The sequence below is a fragment of the Synchiropus splendidus genome, chromosome 1, assembly GCF_027744825.2.
Source record: "Synchiropus splendidus isolate RoL2022-P1 chromosome 1, RoL_Sspl_1.0, whole genome shotgun sequence".
Taxonomy (NCBI): Eukaryota; Metazoa; Chordata; class Actinopteri; order Syngnathiformes; family Callionymidae; genus Synchiropus; species Synchiropus splendidus.
The window spans coordinates 60,916,272-60,933,702 of record NC_071334.1 but is presented as its reverse complement, the minus strand read 5'-3'; the positions used below and the strand labels follow the sequence as shown (position 1 = coordinate 60,933,702).

General features: G+C 42.9%; 1 protein-coding gene across 4 annotated transcripts in view; it reads left to right on the top strand.

The window, feature by feature from the left end:
- The window catches only part of igsf9a (immunoglobulin superfamily, member 9a), a 59,550-nt gene extending 43,364 nt beyond the window's left edge, over positions 1-16,186 (top strand). For all 4 annotated transcript variants that reach the window (XM_053850405.1, XM_053850387.1, XM_053850410.1 and 1 more), the window contains exons 19-22: positions 63-2,201; positions 2,902-2,975; positions 4,341-4,533; positions 14,362-16,186. In XM_053850405.1, the coding sequence (XP_053706380.1) occupies positions 63-2,201; positions 2,902-2,975; positions 4,341-4,504 (2,377 nt within the window). In that variant the 3' untranslated portion in view covers positions 4,505-4,533; positions 14,362-16,186. The remainder of the gene's footprint in view (positions 1-62; positions 2,202-2,901; positions 2,976-4,340; positions 4,534-14,361) is intronic.
- The last annotated feature ends 1,245 nt before the right edge of the window (positions 16,187-17,431 follow it).

Sequence of the window (17,431 nt, the reverse complement as noted above, 5' to 3'; positions counted from 1 at the left end):
TCTCTTTAATAATATCAGATTGGCTGATTGTCCCCTATGTTGTTCTATTCTCTCACACACAGGAAGACGTCGGGCTTTGGCAGTGCAGACAGTGTGTTGAAGAAAAGCCTACTCCCAGCCAGCCCTCTCTATCCCACCATATCATCCACTGCCTCCTCGTCCACCTCCTCAAAGACTGATTGTTCCTCTTTCAGTGCAGAGGATTGTCACCAGAGGAAGAATCACCAGCTCAAACACAGCCATGGGTGTCTCTCTAGGACGTCCTCCACCCCTCTATCTCCCTCGGTTGAGCTGATCTCCCGTGGCCCTGATGGACGCTTTGTACTCCCGCCATATGAGGATACATTGAGCATTCACAGAAAAAAGTCGGCAAGCATCAGGAGGTCCATATCGGTGTCATCAGAGTGGCGGGAACAGAAAGATCTGCCGTTCGTCCTCTCTGTTGACCTGCCACCATGTAAATCCACTGGGAAGCATTCGACAAGCCAGGCGGATCAAGTTTCCTTGCGTCAGTCCTGCTGTAGCCCAGATTTTTCGGAGCAGAGGGATGACTACACCAGCATTAACAGTATGCGCTCAAGTTTGTCCAACTTTCCCCCAAAAGCTCCAGAGTTTGCTCCCAGTTTTCCAGTGCTGCCACACATTCGATCTGGCTTTGGACAGCAGTCAACAACCGCAAGTGCCCTGGTGCTCCAAATGGAGCACGAGCGTGAGAGAGGGAACCTAAGCCGCTGCCTTAAACTTGCCCAGGAAAGAGAGGAACTAGAGAGGGAACTCCAGAGGCTGAATCTGCATCACGGTGCAGAGAGAGAAATAAATGAGGAGGCAGAGTCAGGAGAAGATGAAGTTCGGAGGCCTGTGTGGGAATATAAAAGCAGCACATTACCTCAGAGATACCAGCCTTGCACCAATGAGACTACCTTTTCTTCACCTGCTGTCCCCTGGGATGCCAGTGCTCATGTCTCCTCTCCTTCTGTGATCCCTGTCAGGACAACGTCTAGTCCCACACGCGTTCACCCTGGTAAACACCAGCGCGCCCCGGCTTTTATCAAACAGACACCTCTCCGTTCGGAGGAGGCGCACAGTTTTTCCAAAGACACATTAACTCTCCCTCGTGTCTCTTCAAAGCACCCAAGACATGAAAGTGAGGAGGCAGTGCTGCATGATAACTCACAGCAATCCACATCCTCGGAAATGCAAACGAGTGATTCATGCACTGAAGTGTGGAGACAGAACTATGCATACGGTGACAGTAACTCAGCATTGTGTTTCCATGACAGTGCAAGTACGGGAAGACCCAAGTCAGCTCTTGATACCGTGTCAGGCACCTTAGATGGAGAGACGCCTGGGCAAAACAGTGATGAGGTGTTCGTTGAAATGAGTGTCGATGAACCAGAATTTGAGGAACTGCAACCTAACAAGCACATGTTGCACCAAAGAATTGCCTCTCATGTGCAACATGGCCATCCTCTGAGTCGAAGAGGCCACTTTAAGGACGTGAAGAGGAGCAAGAGTTGTCACTCTGATGCCCCTGTATCTGTGGATTGTTCCCTTCTCCGAGATGTAGGCAGAGGTGTGTGTGGAGCTTATGACTCTAAGCATAGGAGTCATAGTTTAGATTTGCGGAGAAAAAAAGGGCAGCATTTCTTGACTCCTGATGCATGGATAGATTCTCTTAACCAAGCATGTGCCAGGTCTGTATGTCATCTGGACAATGCATACATGGAATCGCAAAGATTCTCCACCCCCTCGAACGCCAAAGTCATATGTTCCCCCAATGAAGATGACCAATCCTTAATGGGTAGCATGGAAAGGCCTACTGAAATTCCTGAGGTTTGCAGCTACCAGCTTCCAAGAGAGGCATTCATCGTTCCTAATCCAGCAAAATCTGCTCTTCATCAGAACAAGGCTATTTGTTACCTTGAGGACACCGAAGAATCCGCCAGATCTCTTCTTGAGGACAATGTCCTGAACTCTGAACAGAAAGCACTGCAAGTTGAGGAGGGAGGCTATGACGTGGCCGAGTCAGGAAGCAGTTACAGCAGCTATGCCAGCAGTGGTCGAGGCAGCATGGCGCCCACTAACGGTCGCTTGTCCATCTGCAATCTTCCGACATCCTCCACCAGTTCCCCAGTGACTGTGGAAGAGAGCCAGCAAAACACTGAGGACAAGTACAGGCATCAGGCACAGCAAAGCCAAAGGTATTAGGACATTAGGACCCGAGGGTTGTGGGCACATTCAGAGAGCACAGAACTCCTCAGAAGTTTCAGTCAGAATTGCTCATCGATGTGGCTGTAAAAAGTTTTCCTATAAACAAAGGTTCTTACCTTCAGTTTTACTTAACTGTGCTTTAAACACGTTTTCTTCTCTCCACTGACTCACTGAGTATATCAGACCATTAGCTAGATCGATGGAGGGCCAGGTGTGTTTCTAACTTCCAGGGATTATCAGTAAAACAAATGAAAAAGTGGTTTGGTTTGCTAAATGTAATTATTAGACAATCACTACTACTTTGCATTTGCCTCTCAGTGGCTCCTTGATTCATGCTGATGCAAGTTGTGGTCAGATTTATCTTAAGATGATTGAATTTAAAAATAGTAAAATAAACTAGTAAAATAGTAAAATAATTCAATAGAAATCAAAATGAATAAACAAAAAGAATGTGAGAAAAAAAATCCCATTGTTTCAACCTCATGTTGAAATGAAGACACACTGAATACCATTTACAGTTTTCAACGGTTTTTCTGTAATCTGAATAAAGTATTTTGGTATATAAACAAGCTATTATGTATTTACATTTTGTTAAATGTACGACTGTCTTGACAACTGCAGACACACAAAGAAGCGGTGAGATCAAGACAGGCTTCTGTAATCTTTTTTTTTTTTCTCACCCCTCTATAGGAAACGTTCTGTTGATGAAAACTATGAATGGGACGACACAGACTCCCTCGCTCAGTCCAAGGACGCAAAAGATGGTAAACATGTTATTCTTTAATTCGTGAAGGGAATTTAATGGCACGTAGAAATATTCACCAGTGCTGAAGTGCAGAATTCACAAACTCAGCAATTTGTATCCTCACAACACAGACAACATTGGTAGCACTTGGATCAGTGTCAAGCCTCAAAATGTTCTATACTGTAGAATTGTCAAATTGATTGATCACAATAACGATACTGTTTTAATACACAAATGTTGCATTAAGTTTACTGTTTTTTTTAATTGCTACAATGTACAACAAGGTTCAGGGTTCCAAGACAAGCCACGAAAAAACAGTGGCAGACATAGTATTTTTAAACTTGTGCAGCACTGGTTGAAATGAATTCTTTTAACTGAGTTCAGTCAGTACCACTTCGTGATTTGTGTTTTGAAAACACAGGTTTCCTCAGCAGTTGTGTTCAGGGTTGCAATTACTCGTGAAGATCTTGTCAACTTCACGACACATAGGGTAAAAAGGGAAATCTTGGCAGAGGGGACCCCTGCGCTGCTAAAGCGCTGAGGCAAACCCTGTTGGTGTTTTCCCTCAAGGCCAGGACAGACATTGATAATGAAACTCACCACCTGACTGAAGAGAGTTAACGTCAACCCAACAATATTGTTGTACTGTTGACAGTGCGTGACTGAGGTTGAGGTTAAGCCATGGGATGGCACCTCTTCCTGCTCAGTGGACTTCATTGTGTCTCTAGTCTGTCTTCACTGGTGTCAAAATATGCCCCTCCCAAGTGTGGTTGACAAAGATCTCACCACTACTGTAATGTGGACGTCTCTGTGACTGAAGTGCATGGTCCTTTGAGACTGTTACTATACCAGTAGACATAAGAAAGTGATAAGAAGTGCCATTCCATGCCTTTGGCCTTACCTCCTGCTCGTGCAGCGGAAGGCTGACATGTTACTCTGGGATAAAGGCTACTGCCACCTGCTGTCCTCTTGTGTTCCTTGCTGTCAGCAAAAATTTTGAATGCAAAAAAAGGGGAGTGAAAGTGTATTGCTAAAGTATATTTTAGCAATACACTGAGTTAATGAAACCACCATGTACAAGTGGAGCTCTGTGCTCTCAAAGTGCTTTGCTAATTGTTATTGCTATGCGCTTGTTTTAGAGACAATCATCAGTTGATCTTCTGACAGCCTTGTGAACGTAAATGAGGCTGTTGCTTCCCTTGTGACGATTGTATTCCCACAATGAGGATGATTCTTTCAGAGGCTGTGTTTTTCCAGGTGTCGTCGTCTGTTGGCAGAGAGTACTAAATGCGAGGCATTCAGAGGATTGGAAGACATTTAAATTGGGAAATCGAATGAGGAAACTTAAGGAGTATAATTTCACACGTCTCTTCCTCACCCACAGGGCTCCTTCCTCTATTGAATCTTCAGAAGTCGACACTGTGCTCCAGCCTTCCCAGCATGCCGTTTTCCACCAAAGCGCTGGAAAATTGCAGTCGGTTCTCCATCCTCCCTGGGCATCAGAGCAGCCGCTCTGCTGAACCCGAACTGGACACTGTGCTGTTCTGACAGCGGCAGCTTGAGGCCCATCTCACCTGGTACGTCATTCCGCTTATCTACTTATATCACCAGGACTAAAAGCTGTTATCTATGTTGCCATCGCAGCACAGCATCATTACGAGCTCTTGTTTAAAAAAGCCAAAATAAGCTTGAACAAAATAGGTAGCCACCTAAGAGACAGAACAGACAGAAGATGATCACGGCCTTTCATCTACTGAGATTTACTCGGAATTCATTGTCATCTATATTTATCGCTCTGTGAATGACAAGCTCTAATGTCAGCGAGCCAATACAAGCAGGAGTCACCCACCCTTCCACACTAATAAATGACAGACATGTGTGGCGCCTTTACACAAAACACCACCATGCCCTTGATGTTTTCTGATTAGACCCTGCCAAAATGCTAATTTTAATGCATTTCACTCTGCTGATTGATTCCGCCTGTTCTGTGGTGTGCTTCCATCTGCATTCATCATTCAGGGATGACTCAGTGGACACATAGGGGAAGGAAGGTCTCAGCTCCCTTCCATGAGGTGTTTGTGATGAAGTTTTTAGGTATCGTTTTTCAGTGTAACGTCAGGAAAGGGTTTAGGTGGAGGTTTAATATGAGACTACATATTTTGGTCTTCACTTGTTTCATGAAATAGTGTTGTCTCTCAAAGGTTTTCTTATTATCCAAGTCCCGTCTCAATGAATTTTTAACCAAGCCCTGAGACCAGAACTGGGGACCATGTTCAGCCACATTATTTGTCAACAGCCTTCTTCCATCATCGCTTTTCTGTAATGAGGAAAGAAACATGAGAATGATTGCATTTGAATCTCAAGTGGTGTCTTAAGTGGTGACTGGCAGACATCAAACCCGTGTGTTATGGCGAGGAAAGTAGCCTGAGGATGTGGTTGTTGCACATGACTGAACATGACTTCGGATGTAGCCGCTACATGTAGCTGCTCTCTTTTGTCACAGATCAAAAGTGGCGACATATGAAAGCTTCGTCTTTCATTGCAACTGGAACTGTCTAAGCAGCAACACTCCTGTGCCCAAGAAGTTACAAAATCAGCCAATACTGTTGTTTCTGTGAGATGCACTTTGGATGTAGGCTTTCCGAATCTGAAAGTCAGAGAATCCTCACCACCCATGAGTATGCAATTCAAAAAGACTTCACTGAACGTAAACATGAAGTAGAAGTTCTATGGGTTTTTTTTTATCTTCCGTATTTTACTGATCCAAAATTCCATATTTCCCCCCCAATTTTTCAAACAAAAGAAACATTTTCTGTGAATCAGCTTTTCTTCGTCATCTGGCGCTCATATCTAGAATAGCACTTGTGATCGTCGCTGTCTTGTTGTCTGACTTCAATGAAAACATGCTAAACTCAGCTGCGATTTCAAACCTGGCTACAACTTCCCACATCAGTGATAAGTGCAATGCTGCATAAATAAGGATGTATGTGTAAATAGTCAAGAAATCTAAACTTCTTCTGTTTTTCTGTCGGTTTGCTAAATAAGCGACGACGCGCAGATTATTTAATTTTGGTTTAGTTCTAGAATTCCATCTGGATTTTATAGTGTTTTAAAGGATTCCTCATTCGCTTGTGTTACTATCATTCAGAAGAAAAATAAAAACTGAAACCTGGACTTTACTGTTTAAAACCCAGAATACAATTAAATCACTAATATGAATCAGTCACCATTCATGTTCAACATTCATGTGCTCGTGGTGACAAAAAATGTTCCACTCGAGCTTTTCCAGACGTATATAACCGGCATAAAATCTAAGTATGAACCTGAGGTTGCCCTTCATTCCCACATAATGCATGAAAATGGGAGACAGATCTGCAGGCTAACTGCTCTGGCTGAAGGCTTTCATATCAGTCAAGCAAATAATTAACTAAGAATTCTGCAGCATGTGAGACCACTCCTTGGTTTCCAGACTGTAATTAGAATTCACCCACAGAGGCAATGTGTGCTCCACATCAATGTTCTCAGCTGGAAAACACATTTATTTGCTGCTACATTTATTGCCCAGAAATGACAGAAACTCCACAGGGTGCCATAGAGGACCTATAGTACGCTATGCTTGGCCATTGTGCATATTGGTTTTCTCAAGGCAGTGTGAGGCATAGTGAACCACATCTTTCATATGTTAAACCCTATTCCATCGTGTCTGTTATGAGTTTTTAAAAATGTTTGACACTCAAAGCTGGGCATAACTTTTTAAAGTTCATGTTAGTGGGTGGCCGGGAATAGTCATCTGAAGTAAACACTGAAGAGAGTTAATGCATTCTGTGTTAATATTTGTATAGATGTTTGGAGAAGGCTGTTCATGGCTCATTTAATACTGAGTTATAATTGCACAGAGTATCTTTTTGAATATTCTTGGTTTTCACACAGTCTTTGTGTTTCAATTTTTGTTCAATAATTTTTATATCCATTAAGTACAGTGTATAAATCCAAGCTCAGAAGCTGAAATAGTCTCAGATTTAGTTGCTGTGGAGTGCGTGACCTACAAGCAGAGGCGTATCTCGTCATCATGGGGTCCAAGTTAAACCTAGTCATGGGACCAAGACCTCCTGGCTGAGGAGGCTTTTTAACAGGCAAACTCAACTGATGTTCAGGGGGTGACCTGTTACTTTAGGAGCAATACTGTCGTGGCTGTCTGAGGTTAGACCCAAGTGCAAATAAGTGCTGGACTCCAGAAGGCACGGAGAAAAGATTGAATTAATAGACAAAAGACAAGGTTATACACAAACGAACAAGAACGATGAACGAAAGGCGCCGGAACCAGAACATGGACTGGGAACAGCACGAAAGGGCTGGGGAAAATCCTGGAACAAAAGAGAGGCAAATTATATTAACATAAAACGCTGGGTGGTGGAAAACACACAGACACACACAGACAAGGAAATAACTATATCAATGAGAAAACCAAAAGTGAGATCTACAAAATACTCACAAGCTGAAATCTTCTGGAGATTAAAAATGAAAGCAGAGAGGAAGTGAGAAGAAACGAGAACTATGAAGGCGACTGAAAAGGAAATCAAGTGCGCAGAAAATTCGAAGGAGATTGATAGAGAGAGAGAAGTCTTGGGAGAGTTTACCATTGGAAGCGTAGAAACCATCTGGCAACACGAGCTGCGTCGGGGAGTTGATATCCGTGATGATCAAATGCACGAAAGCTGTGTCACTCGGAAAGCTGGCGAGAGAACAGGACACTGAAACGAAGGAACCACCGGGAATCACAAAAATAAAAGCATGGACAAACGCGGACATGACAATAACAATACATACATGGGGAAACACGGACATGACAAATACTAATTCAACTCTACTTTAAGAATAATCCTAAAAGGAAATATCAGGAATGGCTGGACGTTTTTACCTTGCTGGTCTGAAAATAATTGTCCTGTAGATTAGCGAGTAACGTCTAGCCAACACAATAATCACCTGCTAAATTAGTCCCTGACATGGGTCCTGAATTGACTAGTCGTGATGCGGTCAGTCTCTTTTCCATGCGTGTCCCGCAGCCTAGCACAATCTTCTGTGAGGGGAGAACTGGCTGAGGTTCCAAAACCTCTGCAGTCCAGGAGCGATCTTCCGACATCCACCACCAACACTACCTTTCGAATGGTTTGTCTCAGGTGCCACAATATGGACAGGTGGTCAGGATTTTGGAGCATTTACTGTAACATTTGTATTGAATTTTCATGAAATTACTTTGAGCAGCATGTGAGGTAGAAGTCTGTGCTGCATAAATGTAGATGTGCGCACACTGCAGCCACCCACCTACACTCAGATGAAGTCTGAAATGTAGCTTGTCTCGTCTCTCGCTGCTTCACTACTCAGCTCAAAAAGAAAAGGCTCATAAATCAGCGCTGATCGGTGTTGCGTGCGCTCGCCTCGGGTCGGCTCGGGTCATGGGAGGGAAGTGTAGGCGGTGGATATGTTCTGGGTAAAATCTTGAAGTTGGGGAATGACAGTGATGCCCAACGCTGTAACAGATGACCAAGATTTAAGATCTGTGTTGGTGAGCCGGATTTCACGAAGACTGCTGAACCATAAGCACATTTCTGCGTGAACTTGTCAACTTCACTGCTGTATTTTGAAGCCCTGCTGTGTTGGAATGAATAAACAGCGCTTCACATTGATATTGGATTTGTTTTGTTTTTCCCCAGCGCTTAAAGCCAGGTGCTGGTGCCTTGGCGCTTTTCGTAATTCCATCTGTCAACCTGGATTGCTACTCTAATCCTAAAGTGCTGTTATTCTTCAAGGGAGACATTTATTTCAGCCAATGATTAATTCTCTGTGTTCACAACAAATCATAATGGACAATTTATGTCTGCGCATCTCGAATGACATTAGTCAATGTCCGTCCGAATGCTGATGGATCACGTCTTACATTAAACCACGTCATCTGTTTCCGTGCGTGATCAAAGCGCAGTGACTGATAGACTGTGTGGAGTCCATGATGCAATGCAAGCAGAACAAGTGTTCCTGCCATTTTGTTATTATGATGTTTCTCTCAGGATTTTGCATTTGAAGACTCCAAAAACCACCATAACCGAGTCCTCTTCCATGGTATGTGTTGTGTTTTCCGCTTGGAAATCGGGGCGGATCATGGACATATTTCTGTTTGCTCTTTGGTCATGTCAGCGTGAACTAACATTTAACAGTTAGTTTACCCATCTTTTTTACTGTTGCTTCTTTTACCCCTGATGGATTGGACACCATCGCTCTGTAATTTTCTGAATGATTCCCCGATGCACTCTTCTGTCAAGTGCATCATTTTGAATTGCAGGGATACATTTGAAGAAGCATTATCTGTCACCTCTGATTCGTCAACAGCTCTGCTCCCCAGAAGCTTCGGCTCCTCCAAAGACTTGCATTTAACTGGCACTTTGTAAAAGTGATGTGTGCGTTTTCATCCGAAATTACTGAGCGATTAGTGGCCTTGCTTTTTGCTGCACATGGTCGCACATATTTTGGTACGAAATCGCTAGTAACATGGAGGCCCGAAAAATATCTGGGACAAGATATGAAGAAATGACTGCTTTACAAAAAGACAAGTAGCCTTTCATCAACAGTACAACAGTTGCTATTGTGTGCACATTTTTGCTCAGTTTCTAGGATCCAGCTCTTACTCTCACATTGCTTCCCCTATTAAACTCTTAAGTTTGTCGGATTCTGGACCCTTGTAAACTAAGATTTATTCGTATTCAGCTCCATGAACTGATGCTTTGGCAGAAAAACGGAACAGTAAAACAGGAACCTGTGTTTTTGCAGAGCAATAAAAGTGATTTAAAGGACTAATGAATGTCACATTTTAACTGGATTGAAGCAATTTACTGGAGTTTGATAGTCAAATATGTTCATAGACAACCTCGACTGAATCCTTGTCTCTGGAATGTGCTCTTTATGACATCATATTTGAATCATCCTTGCCATGTCTTTTTATTTGTGATCATCACATAGGGATTGCATATTGGAAAATGTTGTACTATCTTGTTGCACTAAATTAATGTGGCTGCTTATTCACAAATCTAAAACCCACACATGCTGGGGTCATTATATACTCTCAATATTTTTGATATATCGATAACCACCTTCAAACATCATAGCATGGTGATGGAACACTGTATGTTGGCTGTGTCCCATTTCTCACCCTGAACACTCATTTTTGCGTGTTCACGTGTTGGTGAAGTGTGTCCCAATACTCCTAAGACCTAGGTTGCTCGCCATTCACCACTTGGAATGATCCCTTCAAACTGAGGGAGCTCTGGAGCTGAATTGAAACCAAGTGGGAATAGGAAGTCTGGATAGATTTCCAGGATACCAAAGTACTTTATTTAAAAATAATGTTGGATAAGACAACAGGGACATGTTAGTAACAAGGACTACTCTTCCGTTTGTTTACTATCTCTCGTATCACACGTTAGCGACCCAAATGGTCTACTGCGTCCGACAACATGAACAATACAACATGTTTGTACAACAGTACGTTTTTATTTCTTCTTAACAAACAACAGTCGGCTAGCATCCAGGCTAACGGTAACATCCTCATACCGCTAACAGATCTATCACTCTCCGTTGGTTCACTAAACTGAGTGACGTTATCAGCGCCAATGCAAGAGGTTGCTAAAACGTTGGAGCTGGCACGGCAGCCAATGACTCGTCGCGTGACGTCTTGAAGTGTTGTCCCAATTCTCAGGGACGTCAATCACTTCACTTTGTCCACAGAGGGCACTTCATGGTGGTGGGCACTCAAAACCAAGTGCTAGTGTTTGGGTGAGAAATGGGACACTGCAAAGTCAACAAGTTAACAAGACATTTTTAGTTCCACACCGGAATTTAAACAAACTCAGAAGTGCTCATCACAGTTTTTTCAATTTTTTTCAAGCAAACCTGTGTCCATAGGTATTAGTACATTGTTCACACCAAAACACAACAGCATCCCCAGACTGTTTTCAGTAAATGCATATTTTATCGTGCACTTATTAATGTTTACCCTTGTGGTCTTTTTCTACTACATCGGTGAGCCCGCTACTGCCCACCTGCTGTAGCAGAGGAGATACTCCACTTCATAAACCAGTGCTTTACTCAATAATTTGTGTCATTTAGGTGACGGTTTTGCAGGTGCAGATGTGGCCCACAAGCCGGTCACTGAGCAGCTCTGTCTTTAAAATGTTGGCTTGGTTGTTTCAGTAACTGAGTATTAAGTATTTCACAAGTCATCCACGTTTTCACTTAAAAGTCAGGGATCAACTTAGCCCTATTTAACCCTGCTGAGGAGATGACACACTGTCAAGCTTAAATAATCTACTTTCCAAATGCTGGCTTTATCGGCTTTCAGCGTCTCATATAGGAACATAATCATTTATTGAAAGAGGGGAAATATCCTGCGATGTCATCTGCCCGTGAAAACTGGCAGAATTTATCAAGAAAGGGGAGAGTGTTAGGCGCCCTGCTGAATCCTCTCCCCTGTGCCTGGTTGAAGATGAGAGGAACGCCTCAGTGAGGAGCCCGACTTGATGCCCATTTCTCACCAAATCCTGCATTAGCTCCAGATATTATCAAAAGAAAATTATACAGAGGAAAACTTGAGAAAGTTCTTCCTTCGCCGGCTCCAGATCAAACTGTGTTGGAATATTAAGCAGTTTCATCATCTCCAGTCAGTCTCACATCCGCACGGCTGAGTGACAGGTAGTTTTTAATGGGCCATGATTCAGCAGCAGTTTGTCTATGCGGTCAAGTGAAGGTTCCCCGAATAAATAAATAAATAAATAAAATATCTACCAGACAGCAACTACTTTGGATTTGTGTTACACTGTTTGAAAATCAGAAGAGTCAGACACAAAATGTTTGCTGGGTTCTATGTGATGTATTTAATTTGCCCCTTGTAGCTGTAAAACATGAGCCATCATAACTGTGTACATGTCAGTTCTCATGTTAATGTATAGGCAACTGTGGGGGGAGGAATCAGATAATAATAAATAAATGATCTCAAAAATGCTGAAGTTTTTAACATTTATTATTTATTGTATGACTGCCACTTACTCATATTTCCTCCGAATAAGTGGAGAAGGAAAATCAGAAATAAATAATAATTTAATTTAATTTAATTTAATTCTGAGGCACAAGACCCGTGGCAGCTAGGATGATAACAACAACAACAAACATGGAGGAATCCCTGAACAAAAGCAAACAAAAGCATCTGTTTGCTTTTGTTCAGGGATGTTTTTCGCTACACAATGGCCAGGGTTTCCACTACTCTGAATGTACTTGACATTCTCATAAAATTGAAATTCTTAAACAAATATTTTCCAGACATCAAAAGAGCTTTTGTTTAAATAAGGTGATGTAAAAACTTAAATATAGCCACCATCCTGGTTTATTGTGCTGATGCAAAATAAACAATATTTTGTTGTTTAAATGTATGTATGGGTCCATCATTTGATTCAGTGATATACCAGAGTCATTCAAATAGAAAAATGTGGCTTCTTGTGGCAAATATTCTGATACCATTAAACTGCGATTGAGAATAATTCTTCACATATTCTTTAATTAACTAGATTAGTTTTTCTAATCGAATCCCACCCCTAATTCATTTAAAAAATGCATTCTTAGGTGAAGAAATAAATGCATTCATGAAAATGAAAATATGGAAACATGGAAATTATCTGTTAATTTGTGCTTTATTTCTGGCATTTTTTATGTATTGAAGATAAAAGAGGCCCTGTATAAATAAGCCGAGCGACAAACCGGTACTGAAGGCTTTCCCTTCATAACCTGATCCTTATTGACAGGATCACGCCACTGTTGTGTCCAACTGCCCAGAGAGTGACAGGTGGAGCCCGAGGTAGAAGTTCACCGTTTACCGTTTGATGAATGGTTGAACCCCGGCCTGTGGTCTGGGTCTGTGAGAAATAGCCCTCCTGCTGGGCGCGGCCAGGAGGCCAATCATGGCTCTCTCCACAGTGAGAGAAGCCTGCTGGGGTGGAGGTGGGGGGTCTGAGGCGCTGATTGTACCAGTGGGGAGTGCAAGAGGTCGGAAGCATGAACGTGGCATGAGTGACTGGCAGTCAAATGGCAAGAACCCAGTGGATGTTCACAGTCGAGCGTCGGCGATCGTGATGTTGTCTTATATGAACAAAGGCGGCGGGAGCCACCCTCGGGCTACGGATCGAATCCTTTTGTATGCGGGTGGTGACCAGAGGAAGCTCTTGAGATAGTGACAATGGGACATGTCGTCTATGATTGAAGAAGTCTGGGTGGGCTTCAGTGTGACCCGAGGTATTCAGGGTTCTGGTGCCTGTTACTTCACCACCTACGTCAGTGAGCTGCGGGAATTCAGTGGTAAAGCTGGATGTCACTTGCCATGGTCTCTCTTGGTGGCCATCTCCTCTTCAAGCCAAATTGTTCGAAACATCTATCAGTTACCCGGAGAGAGCAATCCATCCGTTTCCGGTTGAGAACCATGGTCTCGGACTTAGAGGTGCTGATCCTCATCCCAGCCGCTTCACACTCAGACGCAAACCGATCCGGCGTGAGCTGTAGGTCACGCGATGATGAAGCCACGGATGGGGACTGAGGGACTGAGATCTTGCCTCAAGTGGAGACGTTTAAGTATCTTGGGGTGTTGTTCTCATGTAAGGGGATTTGGAGATTGGTCGGCGAATTGGGGCAGCAGGGGCGGTATTGCAATCCCTTCGCCGCACTGAGCCAGAAGGCACGTCCAGCTGGGAGGAAACCGAGGTTTTGACCCAGGACCAGGTGGAGAGATTATATCTCTACGCAGGCCTGGGAGCGTCTCGGGATCCCCCAGTCGGAGCTGGTGGATGTCGCTCGGGAGAAGGGTGTTTGGCGTGACCTCCTGAATCTGCTGCCCCCGCGACCCAGCAACGGATAAGCGGACGACGATGGATGGATTACTGTTACTGTTGTGACGCGTGCGTTGATAATCAATGTCAAGTGTGTTTTTGCAGAGCCTCTTATTAGTAAGCATGGCAGGACCAAAACAGTCTTTTGGAAACATGAGTTTTTTCACATTCAAGCGGCATCATGTATAGATTGAGATCTCAGAGGGAGTTTATAATCAGCCCGTCCAGCAGCCACGGCGAAGAATTCGCAACATGTCATGGAGTTAATTACCTCAGTGAAAGCCTCCCAGCGGGCTGCGGCATAATAACATCAGCAGGAAGTGCTTTACCTTTTCCTTGTATTCCTTGTGCTTCCGCCCAGAGTCCGCCACGACCCCTTGTTTGGTGTTAATTAGAACTGGAGTGTTTCTCAAACATCTGTCTTCCTGCCATCCCAGGAGGCACAAACCCCCGTGTTGCGTCTGTGATTAAAACCTTGCGTTCATCTTGCAGGAGGGACGGAACAATGGCATCCAGCAGTTGTTACACCGGCTGGCGGCGCCCCCAAGGTCGCTGTCCCCAAAACAGCACTCGGCGAAATGAAGGCTCGCAGATGATGATGGCAGGTTACTGACCGGCACGCCGCTGCATTCAGTCAACGTTCAATGAGCGGCGCTATTTTATCGCAGAGTAGAGATGAGACGTCAATCTAAAGAGGAGTTCTGGTTGTGTAAATATTGTATTGAATATACTATAGCAATGTCCATGCCTTTTTTTTAACCCTCCTCTGTGGATCATCTGTCTTCCTGTTCACCACCAAGAATTCATTCTGGACCTGAAAAATAACTTTGGTAACAGACAATTCATGTTAATAAAATAATTACTTGCTTCAGTACTTCATATTGCTAATGCACCTATGAATAAGTAGTTTATTCATAGTATTCATGTTTCCGAATCTTTAGTGTAACCAGAATTTCAATGTTTACGTGAGGTTTTTGTTTACTTAAGGAAATGTATTTGGTTCTAAAAATTTGGACCGGTAAATAAAACATGACCTGAGATGTCATGAACAAAAAAATAAATCGATAAAAAAATAGAAGAATGATAAATCTACGTAGACCTTTTGGTGATCACCATAATTTGTTTGTTTGTTTCACACACACGCACACAAAAACACTTACCTAGAAGCACATGTTTGTCCAATAACATCAGCAACACAGGAAAAGAGTGTTGTTTTTATATATAACAAGAATGCGGTGAGCCAAGGTGAGAGAGTCCAAGATAACATGAGCACTGTCTGACATCTAATACAGGCTTGGAGAAGACAAATGAAAAGTGAGGTGCTTGAATCAATTGTACGTCGGAGTGAAATAAAATCTAAAAGAGCTTGTCGAGAGAAAGCTCACAGGAAAAAAAAGAGTGTGAGCTGGCCAGGAGTGTATCATGGAGATTTGAAGTGGGGCGATGTACAAATCCTAACTCCTTTAAAGTGGAGGATGCAAATGCTGCCACTGACTTTTGAAGAGCCAAGCTCCTTTCAAGAAAAAGAGTAGCGCTCTCGCAAAACAGGAGGCAGCCAAACGGAATAAAACTGAGTAAGACAAGCTGAGTATTGTTTCTTGAAACCCACAGATATGACATTAAAAAGTATCACCGTAATCTTGTTTAATGTCATTTAAGGACCTCCATTGTGTCGGGAATGAGCAGTAACCATGGTAACCGCAGCGTTATGCAAACTCAATTGAGGTTAAATTAGCCGTGGTTGGGTTGAGCATTAAAAAGAACAGTTCTCCTCCGAAGGTTTGGATTCTTAATCTCAAGTGGGAGGGCTGTGGGTGATGAATAAATCCACTGTGGAGCGCTTTCATAGATATGGAACATGCAGAAGCACAGGCTAAATGATGCAAAACGATGTTGATTTTTGAAAAATGAATAAATTCACCTTTTCACTGTGGCTCCATCGGCGTTTACAAGCGTCTCTGCTATCCGACTGAATAAAATGGCTCATCGATCAGAAGGATATACATGTGCACCTGCTTTTAATAGTGGTATAAAAATGTTGAATTGTTTCCTGCATTGTCTTTTTAATACAATGCTGATGTTTTTTTTTTGTTTTTTTTCTGAGACACAAATGGTTTAAAAGGGATCTGCGCCCTTCTGGGCTTCAGTTTGAATGAACAGGCTCATATTTATTTCCCCCCGTGTGACATTGATTAAATTGTATTTTTTACTTTGGGTTTTATGAAATATGAAGCTGTGTACAGAGTCCTAAAATGTATTTCTTTGTTTTATGTGTAGTGTTCAGATTTAAATAATCTAATAAAAAAGTACAGACACACTGACTGCTCAACGTCAGAGCCAACACGTCTCCAGTGGTCAAATATTGATAGCATGTCGTTGTGGTCGGCAACTGGATTTCTCTCTCACTGTGGTTAAAATTGCCATGTAGTAATATGTTATATAGTGTTGAAGAAACGGGCGAAGGTAGAGGTCAGCAGCAGGAAGATCTGTATGTCTTTATTGTTTATATTGAACTGAATATCTACTATACTCAGTGCCAATGAAAACACCAGATTTTTTTTAAATAATTCTTGTTTCATCAGGATATTTTTATTGGACTTTTTTAGAATGAATCGTGGACCATTTCTCAACAATAACCAGCAGAATTAAACTCAGTTTTGCAGAACAATAATGAATGAATATGAAAGAAACACAATGACTCCCTGAAGCAAACTCATCTATGAGCAAGAGACATTGTTCCACCTGGCTCGGCGCTCTGCAGTCAGGACATTCCCTTGGTCTGTGATGGTTGTGACTGCGCAGGCGCCTTCAGACAGTGTTGGCTGAAATTTGTGGCTGGTTTCGCCCTGGAGTCTCTCAAGCAGTTTGCAGTACGGAACCGATCCCAGAGGTGCTGCATCTTGATGTAACGGTCTTGCTGCGGGGTTGCCACACGTGCTCGTCCAGGTCTGTCAGTGACAGAGCCAGTTTCTTCGTTCCGTTGTTGTAACCGAACTATGGTCGACACATTACAACCGAAACAGCGCGCCACTTGTTGAGCTGAAGTTCCAGCGTCCAAAAGATCGATCGCACGCCATCTTTCGTCAAGTGTTCGTCGCGGCATCGTTGGAATTTCTCTCTGACTTGCTTTTTAGCTTGTCTTTATACACAGAAAAATGCCAATCCTTAACTGTGCAAAAAATCTCAGCCATGAGCACTTCAATGGAGAGCAATGAGAAAAACAACTTAAGAGCGCAGGCAAGTTCAGTCCAGCGTGAAAACCAACCAAAGCAACAAAATTGGTTGAATTCTGGTTTGAACTCATATTTTACAACTTGAGCTAAAACACCGTGGAGCAGTCCTGAAAAAATTACAAAATTAAAGTGTTGTGTTTTCATTGGTACTCAGTCTATGTAGGGAAAATTTTAGATGAATACAGAAAAAGAATGAAGGCACAAATTGGGTCTGTAAAACCTTTCAGAGCTGTCTCACACCAACACCACTTCCAGTTCCTGAATGCAATTTTGAACCTGACAGTATGTTCACACAAAGAAAAGAACTGGTATATTTTATTTTATTAAAT